We start from the raw sequence: 9,257 nt of genomic DNA on the forward strand, positions 1-9,257 counted from the left end.
GAAGTCCCGTAAATAAAAAATTTTAATTAAAATTTAAGGTCGAAATTCTATGAACAAATTTGAGATTATGAATTTAAGTCCCATTAGACGTGTGGATATTTATATCACCTTATGTAAATTATAATAATTTATTTACCATTGCTAGTCATATTAGGCAACCTTTACTTTGGGTAATATGATTAAAATGGGATGTATTAGATTGTGATCACTACCATGAAAAAATAACATCATGTATCAGACTTGAGGCACTAATCACGGACTGACAAAAATAAAGTAAACAAAAAATAAAGAATGATTAGCCACGAGTGATTAACAAAAAACAAAGTAGAAAAAAATAAAGAGTGATTAGCCATGATATCATGACCAATCACCCAAAAGAAAGATGGACGTAATATACTGATTGAATTGAAGTATTACTCAACATAGCTATTATAATTTATTTGCCGTTATTAGTACAAAAAGAATTCTTAATTAAAAAGTCATCAGTCATGAAGCTTATATCAATTTAGCAATTCAATGATAAAATAGCAAAAGAATAATTAAAAAAAAAAAAAACTAAAGAAATAATAGCGTAGTGCAAGTACTTGCTCCATTTCCTTCTCACCCTTGGGTCTGTGAAGAAATGAATGCTAAGTTAACAGTTCAAAGAAAAAACTATATTTGAATTGTCAATAATTATCTATTCTGGACTCTGTTTTTATAAATCTACAGATATTGATTTTAACATTTAGTTGATATCAATGGGTTCATGCTAATCATGTAATAGTAAAGAATATGAAGCGCATCAACATGTATGATCTACCATTTTCCGCCAACTGCCACTTTACATCGTGACATCCAACTTTCCCATTCTCCTGGTATCTGATATTTTTCACTCGACATAAGGAGCGATCAAGAAATCAATTTTCTGGTGCTGGTGCTGGTACCGGTTCAGGCGGTCCTCTAGCTATGGGCATGCCACTACCTGATCCCGATCTGGGCTTAGCATAGTCCACAAAAACAACTCGCCCATTAAGTGGCTGTAGCAAGTATCAAGCAACAATCATGTTAAAATTCAGTGTGCCTAAGTTAAAAAGAGAAAAGAAAAAAGAAAAAAATGGGACGGACCTTCCCATTCATTTCCGCAATTGCTTTCTCAGCTTCATCTTCAGATGCATAAGTGACAAATCCAAAGCCCTTAGATCGGTCTGATACTCTGTCCATCACGATTTTCGCTGCCAAGATGAATACAGTCGAGCTCTAGTGGGTCTGACTTGAATGGCTCGAGGAAAAAGCTAAAGCAGTGATGATAGAAAATATACCTTCAACAACTTGACCATATTGAGAAAATGCCTCGGACAATCCCTGTTCGGTGGTATAAAATGAAAGTCCTGCAGAAATTTCATTTTGCATTGAAAGGTATATGTATCAACTTTAAATTTAACAAGAGAGTAAACTCATGGTTATCTAGTGGTTAATTTTTCAGTGCACAAAGTCCAAAGTCTCTGAAGATTGCTGATGCTGATTGCAAATCAAGGAGGCAGCATGCTTATAAATCATGACACAGGTGAGGATTTTAAAAATATATAGTAGGATTATCATATACTGTAAGAAAACATTGAACATTATACACAAAGGTTTAACAATAAAAAATTAGAAAAATCATGTCATTCCGCTTAACTTAGTCAACCTTCCTCAGATAGTGATACAACAGAATGAACATGGCACAAATGTCTTGTCAACCTTGATATACAACATTCATAAAGGAAATAGAAAAGAGAAGACACGGTTCTTTCACCTTTCAGGGGTGGGAAGGGAGGGTTTAGAGATAGATTTAAGTGTAAGATTGCAAACAAATAAATTCTGCTCACAAGATTTTCAAGTTGGAATGGTATTTGAAATTGAGGACTAAAACGTGGCTTCGAGCCTGATTGTTAATGTTCGATAGCTCAGATACTTGCAAGCTTTAATTTAACTTTAAGTTCTTATGGTTTTTATTAATGTTGATATGCTATCATTTGATTACATATCAGAATAAGATTTGACGTCCCTACAACCCTCATGGTTTTACATTACCTCATATTTGGACCCTATGCAACCCCAAATTCATCTCAAGGTACTCACCAGCCACTGTTCTCAAAGGCAACTCTAATACACACCATACTAATATCAAAATTCATTTCATTCCCTGCCCTTTACCACCACAGTACACATAATGGGGAAAGCAATTAGTATGAGCATATAAGTAGGCAAGCAGTGGAAAATCCCAAGTGCGCACAATGGCACGCATTTATATATGCCTCAGAAAGGGAGACTCTCTTCAGACGCATAGTCAACAAGCACTTCTAATCCAAATGATTTTATTGATATTGCAAAATAAAATTCAATTGTGTAGATGGTTTTCTGCTTGGGCCAGTAATGCCAAGGTGGTTCAGTAATAGACAACCGAAAATCAATCACTAGCAAGTGAAAAGCCGAAAAAATAATTTAGCCAGTTGATGTATAGGAATATTGCAATTTGGATAACCAAAAACCATGACTCAGAAGGTGAAGCGACTGAAAATTCAGTCAGCTTACTTTCTTGTGAGGAACTCTGCAGAGCCGAGTTTGATCCATTCAAACTCGAGCTTGAGCTCAGGAACTAAAATATAGCTGGTATTCAGATTGACCTGAGTCGTTCACACCCTTATTCTAGAGGCTAACTTGGAACTGCTACAAAAATATGTATGCATACATCATGTTAGTTTAACTTGTGTTTATGAATATTCAATATAAATGAACCACCAACTCCACCCAAAAAGAGAAAAGATAGAGCCAACAATAAGTACTTCTGTATGATGTTAAAACTCCCAGCTCGTTCCCATATAGCAAAGAACGAGGGTTTATACCATTCACCGCAATAATCTTTTTCATGTTAACTCTTTCCTAAGAGTACTTTCACTCCACAATTGGTTTTGAAGAAATGTCAAATGTAATCAGTCTTATGCAAGTCTTGACCGTGAAGGTATTTATCTAAGCTCCATCAAAACCCCAATCCTCTCGTAAACAATCACCCGATTATAGAAATTCATTCCATCGCACGATCACACCATGTTAATATGTCACAAGAAACTAGCATAAACCCTTCCAAAACCCCAGAAAAAAGGGAACTGTACAATCAAAGAGGTAAAACAACAGCAATTCACCCAGCAAAACTTTCGCGGCAGCTCAGAGGTACCTACCTCCGACGAAGAGCTTGGAAGCGATGCCTCTGGAAGAAATGAACAGCATCGGAAGTAGCGATGACGATGACAAAATACCGGAGCTGGGTCTTGAGAAATGAGAAGAGAACATGAGGTTCTTTGCAAGTTTCGCAAGAGCCGCCATGGCTGCTTCTGTGTGTGTGTGTGTGTGTGTGTGTGTCCAAACAGAGAAGCGGAGGCTAATTAGTGGCTAAGTGGTTGTGGGTACGAAAATGCAAAAATATTGTAAATCAACATTTAAAATTTAACCCCTCTTCACTGTAGTCTAGTAATTAAAGTCCAACAATTATATATAGGTTCAAATTTTGTTCGCGTATATGAGGAAGTATATACAATGATTCTCATGTGATTTAAAATTTAATTTTAATGATTAATAAATTAATTATAAAGATATGTATTTTATATTTTAATTTTTATGCGATTGAATCTTGATTCTTTGCGATAACAATCTTGAGTGACAAATAATTTAGCCACAATTTTGCTTGATCAGTTCGTATATTAACTCTTACATTTTATTTATGATCCAAAAATAAAAAACAATTAAAATTTAAGATGGGACCACAAAATCTAATGGACTAATGATGTTTTATATAATCTTTACTAGTAAATGTGGCCTATTCTATATACATAATTTTTATAATATTTAAAACAAAATACTTTTGTAAATTATATTATTTATTTTATTACTTAGAATATATGTAAAGTAAAATAAGAGAATATATATAAAAATGCATGAGAAAGAAAAAAAAACTATGAGTGTATTAGATTACTACTTGAAAAACACCACAAAATTAGAAGAAAATAGCAATTTTTTTCATGGTTAAGTTTAACAAAAGGACTAAAAGTGCCAAAAATTAAAATTTGAGAACCAAAATTGCAACTTTAAATTATATGAAAATCAAAATCACGTTAGTGACTATATTTGATAACCAAAAATACATTTATTCCCACACAAATTATATCATATATTTTATTTTAAAAAAAATTATAAATATGGGCATTAAATGGAATTAAAAAAAATACAATAAAAATTGAAAATAAAAAATCTAGTCCAATGTCATGGTGTTACAGAGCAACCGGCAGATATTCTAACCATTACATAGATAAGGAAGTTGAATATATAAGAAATTAGTTTCATATAGAAAATATATCCCGAAGAACATATATTGATTTGCATTGAGAATATGGGAAAATATACAAATTTTGACATTTGATTGCCTTTGTCCCTTTCCTGGCCTAGAAATCAAGAATGATTACCTCACCAACAGAACCCAAATCAATCATCAACCTGTTTGAGAAAATTACTACAACCAAATTCATCAATTCCAATCAAGAACACGGCCGTTCTCATCCATGTTTCCGTAGGGCGAGAGCGGAAAGCACCACCAGAAAAATGAGGAGAGCCACCGAGATGAACGACGCCACCACCGCTCCGCTGACCCTCTGGCAGAAATCCGTGAACTGTTGGCATATCGCCAGCCAATTCGCGCCCGAGTTCCCGTTGTGCGCCAGGTACACTATCGCTGCCGACGCCGCCGCGGCTGAAGTTGTCAGAGTCAGTGTCAACTACAACCACAAAAGGATCAGGAATTTGTTATCAGAAGCTGTCATCGTCATAAGACGGAAAAATCTTGAACTTGAAATGATACTTGGAAGCCATATTGGAGCTTACAGTGTCGCAGAGAATTAGGAGAAGTCTGGGCGCTGTAACTTGAGGGCGAGCAATGCAGACTATCGAGAATGGCACGGAGAGAACAAGGTACCCAGTTGCTATTGACATTGCTATGACAAAGAACCTGCAAAATGTTCAAATAGTGGCATTAACAATTAGAGTAGGTGCACATGAATCTGGAAACAGTGGAAAAATAATTCCAAGACTCACGTGAAAGTGGGGAGGTCGTCGTAGCTGGCCTGGAACTGGAAGAACTGGGTGAAGAAGGGTAGAGTCTGTTCGGTGGTTCCCATGGTGATTGTGGCGGCCAAAGCGGCGACGGCAGCACTCACACGGAGGATGAGGTCGAAAATGGCAACGCCCCTTCTGTAGCCGGCGGCCCTTGCATTCTCAGCAGCCCCCAGAAGGGGGGCTTTCCCTTTTCTTTCCCTGCTTGTTTCTCCAATTTCAATGGTTGTCGCGTCGCTCTTCTCCATCTGAATTAATACCGAACTTGAGAAGAAAGAAAGAAACAGTGCAGTGATGGAGAAGGATATGAGGGTTGATTCTGAGGTGGGGAAATGGGGAGAAGGGAAGAGGTTTATATAAAGAGAGTGAAATTAAGAAAGTTGCATGGAGGAGTTGGTCTGATCATTTTGATTTATTGAGAAACAATAATGTAATAAATAACAAAAAGTAGGGATAATGGAGCTAGCAAAGAAGAGTTGTTGCTAACTTGTTCATGTATGTATGTACGTCTTAGAATTTCATCACATTTTCAATGGGCAGATCATATGGATGGCTATTGACTAGATTATTTAATGGTGGATGATTACACCATCAATTTATCTGTTTTTACTATAAATATGTCTATTTTCTAACTCGAATCCATCTAATAAAAACTGGTCATGTCTTCGGTTCGTATCATAGTCATAAAATTAGTTTCAATCAATTCAGTGCGGACCAGGTTCCGAACCGCAGTCCAACTGATTTTGCTATTTTTTTAAAAAAATAATAATAATAGGGACTCTCCTGTCCTAAGGTTTGGAATATTACATCTAGCATCTCCTAATATTTGCTTTCATTTAACAAATAAGTCCATTCATTAGTCAAAATTTACGAAATTTGCTGATATTAACAAAAATTATGATAAAAATCTATATTTATTTCAGATTGACTTATTCTTGATTTATTGTAGTCAAGTAAATCTTTTTATAACCAAATTACCCTATACATCTTCACACATTATATGTGAAGAAGTATATTTTCACTGTTATAAAGATAGTTTAGTCGCAAAAAATTGTTTGACCTGCATTAACTCAGTCAAGTGCAAGTATCAATTTTCAGTCAATTTATTTGTTAATATCAGCAAATTTAGTAAAAAAATATAATTTTATATTTTTAGAGGGGGTTTAAGTATAATTAATTTTTTTTCTAAAATACATAAAGTTTTTCAAATATGATATATGTATATTAAAGATAATATCAAATACAATTTGAATTTATAATTAAAAAAAGAAAAGGATTTGGAGTCAACAAGATTTCTTCAAACAATGCCCTAATCCACTGAGGAACAATAAATAGAAAAAAACTCCACACTTTGAGTTGTGATGTTAGAAATGGAAAAGTATAAAAAAAGAAAAAGGAAAAAGGAATGAATTTGAACAGATTCTGACCCGGCCCATCATCCACAACAAAAGACCGAACTGACCCCATTTCAACACACCCACACACACTCTTCTGGAATCAATGGCGCTGCGAGAGAGGAGGGAGGCGCTGGCGACTGCCGACGGAGGGCCGCCGGAGGTCACTCTCGAGACTTCCATGGGACCTTTTACTGTTGAGATGTATTACCACCACGCTCCCAGAACCTGCGAGAACTTCATCAAGCTCGCTCGCAAGGGCTACTATAACAACGTCAAATTCCACAGAATCATTAAGGTTCCTCTCTCTTCCACGTTTATTCTCACGCAAAATCAAGCTTCATTGATTGTTTTACAGTTTAAATAATCGTGTAATGCCGTGTACTGGGGGGCTGTTTGTGCGTGTTCTGTGGTTTTACAGGATTTTATAGTGCAAGGAGGTGATCCTACTGGAACTGGAAGGGGTGGCGAATCCATCTATGGGTATTTGTTTTTCAGCCTCTTCGTTATTCGGTCTTTTTTTTTTTTTTGTTTTAAGTTGGGACTGCATTGCTCTAGGCTATATGATTTTTTTTAGTATTACCATGTACGATCTATCAATCTAGTATGAGATTTTAAAGATTTATTTATTGTTTTTTATTCCAGTATTCATTCCATCTGTTTATTAGAAGTTTTAGTTCTAGATGCCGTTTAATTGTGAACAGGTGGTTCTTGTTTTTCTTGGATTTGAGTTCAGTTCCCTTGGGCGTTTTGGTTTATTTTTCTACCGTGTGTTGATTGTTTTCATGACAATTTTGTTTGTATGCGCTGAAGGCAAAGATGGTAGGGCATCTCTCCTTTTTTGGGCTTGGATGTGATTGCAATTACTTTCCGTGATATGTCCAAAACATTTTTTCGTTGAGTATGTTAGTAATCTGCTGGCACATCCTGCTACACTTGATGTTTTGGATGAGGTGGCATGATACTTTGTCTCAAGAAATTGGTTTCAAAATTTGACTTCTGTATCTTTCCGTTGATTTCTCTACTGCAGGAAGCACTTTGATGATGAAATACATAGGGAACTGAAGCATACGGGAGCTGGTATCATATCCATGGCAAATGCTGGTCCAAATACAAACGGAAGCCAGTTCTTTATAACTTTGGCACCTGCGCCCTCCCTGGATGGTAATGATATAATTCAAAAAAATTACATTGGTGCATGAAACAGCCTCCTTTGTTTGCGAGGTTGTGAAGAAGGATACGATGAACTTAAGAAATGACGGATGTTGTACTGATGCATTGCTAGTTTTTTGTTTGCTTGGGTGTTTGACTTTCACTATTGTGGATTCAATTTCTGCATAATTCTCATGAGTTGTAACTTCATTATTTTATAATTTTTGACATGTCATAATTTCAAGTAGAGTAATCCCAAATGTTTCAAAATTTTGGTTTTACAGGGAAACATACGATATTTGGAAGAGTATGTAGAGGAATGGAAATTGTCAAGAGACTTGGCAGTGTTCAAACCGATAACACAGATCGGTATGCCTATTTACTCATATCCTCTTGCCTGTATAGGTGATGAAACTGTTTAGCATATAGGCTGGAGAGATAAGCGCAATTGCAGTTGTTTTGCAAGGGTTCGCTCTCAGATCAGAGATATGTTGCCTGCCCTGAAATTTGCACACTGTACTTCATATTAAGAATTACCTTAGACAAGCATCTTAGCGACCAATAACCATACCATGGTTTCAAAACTATATCGACACTATCTTTCTTTACGAATTTTGTTTCCAGAATATGCTTCTCTTCTAACTCTATAAGCTGCTGGATATAGGAAATAGTATTTATATTCATGATCGCATGATTAGTTTTTAGTAGTAGATCTACTTTGATGTTTCATGTGTTTGAACAATTATGTGTTAGCTATTAGTCTCAATATCTCTTTGACTGATGTCCCTGAGGTTGGAAAAATAGTTATTGGTTCCTTGGCTATTGCAGGCCTGTACATGATGTGAAGATACTTCGCGCAACTGTTAAAGATTAGCTCTTTACCACATCAAGTTCCAATTGGCTAGCTCCCGAAGCCCTCAAAATACTCATCCACTGGTGGATTTTGTCTGAAGTTTATTTTCAGATAAAGAAAAAAAATTGCATGTGGTGTACTTTTCAAGGCCTTGGATTTCCGCGTTCGGCCATTCTGATATTTGCCATGTTACTCCGTCACACATTAGAGGCTTTCTCTGGTTCTGATGTGCTGCTGTGAAACCGTATAAATGTAACCAGAACAGTTCTCCTCTATGCCACTATGCTTCCTGATAATTTTGTTGTATGGCAAGTCTTTAACTACAGATTGAATTTTCTGTTGAGCACGGGACTGTATTCTGGGTGCCCCTCAGCACTAAACATTTGAATATCTGGTCTCCTCGCGTTGGCTGGATAATAAAATCTGTCTTTTATAAGCGCTGAATTTAAATATTTTTAATTTCAAAGAAGTAATAAATAGTAAGTGAAGAGCACCTCAAGATGGACCAAATAGAAAAACTAACAAGTGAACGAGTATTGCAGAGAAGTGATTTATACTTGGAGTTATTTATGGGAACATTCTATTTTCCTCTTGCACCAAATATTTTTGGTGATGGTATCTCATTGGCCTCAGCTGTCTTTTCTGGCTAAAAATGATGGTACTACGCAAACTTTACTTGGAGCCATTGGGCGCAGCCGTCACTTGGTGGGTGCTTCTCTGAGAAATTCGACTTTCCT

General features: G+C 36.1%; 3 protein-coding genes across 3 annotated transcripts; 1 reads left to right on the forward strand and 2 right to left on the reverse strand.

Annotated features, from left to right (window-relative positions):
* On the reverse strand, positions 628–3,443 carry LOC105174027 (glycine-rich RNA-binding protein 4, mitochondrial). The gene is made up of 4 exons (XM_011095984.2): positions 3,201–3,443; positions 1,302–1,370; positions 1,108–1,214; positions 628–1,019 (listed from the first exon to the last, which is right to left on the reverse strand). The coding sequence occupies exons 1-4, from the start codon at positions 3,343–3,345 to the stop codon at positions 900–902; spliced, it is 441 nt and encodes a 146-aa protein (XP_011094286.1). The 5' UTR covers positions 3,346–3,443; the 3' UTR covers positions 628–899.
* Positions 4,372–5,477, reverse strand: LOC105174208 (casparian strip membrane protein 1-like). Its single transcript, XM_011096235.2, has 3 exons — positions 5,104–5,477; positions 4,894–5,017; positions 4,372–4,787 (listed from the first exon to the last, which is right to left on the reverse strand). The coding sequence occupies exons 1-3, from the start codon at positions 5,367–5,369 to the stop codon at positions 4,569–4,571; spliced, it is 609 nt and encodes a 202-aa protein (XP_011094537.1). The 5' UTR covers positions 5,370–5,477; the 3' UTR covers positions 4,372–4,568.
* Positions 6,514–8,956, forward strand: LOC105174028 (peptidyl-prolyl cis-trans isomerase CYP18-2). The gene is made up of 5 exons (XM_011095985.2): positions 6,514–6,813; positions 6,937–6,998; positions 7,546–7,679; positions 7,952–8,036; positions 8,496–8,956. The coding sequence occupies exons 1-5, from the start codon at positions 6,622–6,624 to the stop codon at positions 8,539–8,541; spliced, it is 519 nt and encodes a 172-aa protein (XP_011094287.1). The 5' UTR covers positions 6,514–6,621; the 3' UTR covers positions 8,542–8,956.

This window comes from Sesamum indicum, linkage group LG11 (genome assembly GCF_000512975.1).
Source record: "Sesamum indicum cultivar Zhongzhi No. 13 linkage group LG11, S_indicum_v1.0, whole genome shotgun sequence".
In the NCBI taxonomy this organism is placed as follows: Eukaryota; Viridiplantae; Streptophyta; class Magnoliopsida; order Lamiales; family Pedaliaceae; genus Sesamum; species Sesamum indicum.

Coding starts and splice junctions, on each gene's coding strand:
- LOC105174027 (XM_011095984.2), bottom strand. CDS start 3,345: ATGGCGGCTCTTGCGAAACTTGCAAAGAACCTCATGTTCTCTTCTCAT. Junction 1,371..3,200: donor TTCCAAGCTCTTCGTCGGAG/GTAGGTACCTCT, acceptor AAATTTCTGCAG/GACTTTCATTTTATACCACC. Junction 1,020..1,107: donor TTGCGGAAATGAATGGGAAG/GTCCGTCCCATT, acceptor TACTTGCTACAG/CCACTTAATGGGCGAGTTGT.
- LOC105174208 (XM_011096235.2), bottom strand. CDS start 5,369: ATGGAGAAGAGCGACGCGACAACCATTGAAATTGGAGAAACAAGCAGG. Junction 5,018..5,103: donor GACGACCTCCCCACTTTCAC/GTGAGTCTTGGA, acceptor AACATTTTGCAG/GTTCTTTGTCATAGCAATGT. Junction 4,788..4,893: donor TCCTAATTCTCTGCGACACT/GTAAGCTCCAAT, acceptor TTGTGGTTGTAG/TTGACACTGACTCTGACAAC.
- LOC105174028 (XM_011095985.2), top strand. CDS start 6,622: ATGGCGCTGCGAGAGAGGAGGGAGGCGCTGGCGACTGCCGACGGAGGG. Junction 7,680..7,951: donor ACCTGCGCCCTCCCTGGATG/GTAATGATATAA, acceptor TTGGTTTTACAG/GGAAACATACGATATTTGGA. Junction 8,037..8,495: donor CAAACCGATAACACAGATCG/GTATGCCTATTT, acceptor TGGCTATTGCAG/GCCTGTACATGATGTGAAGA.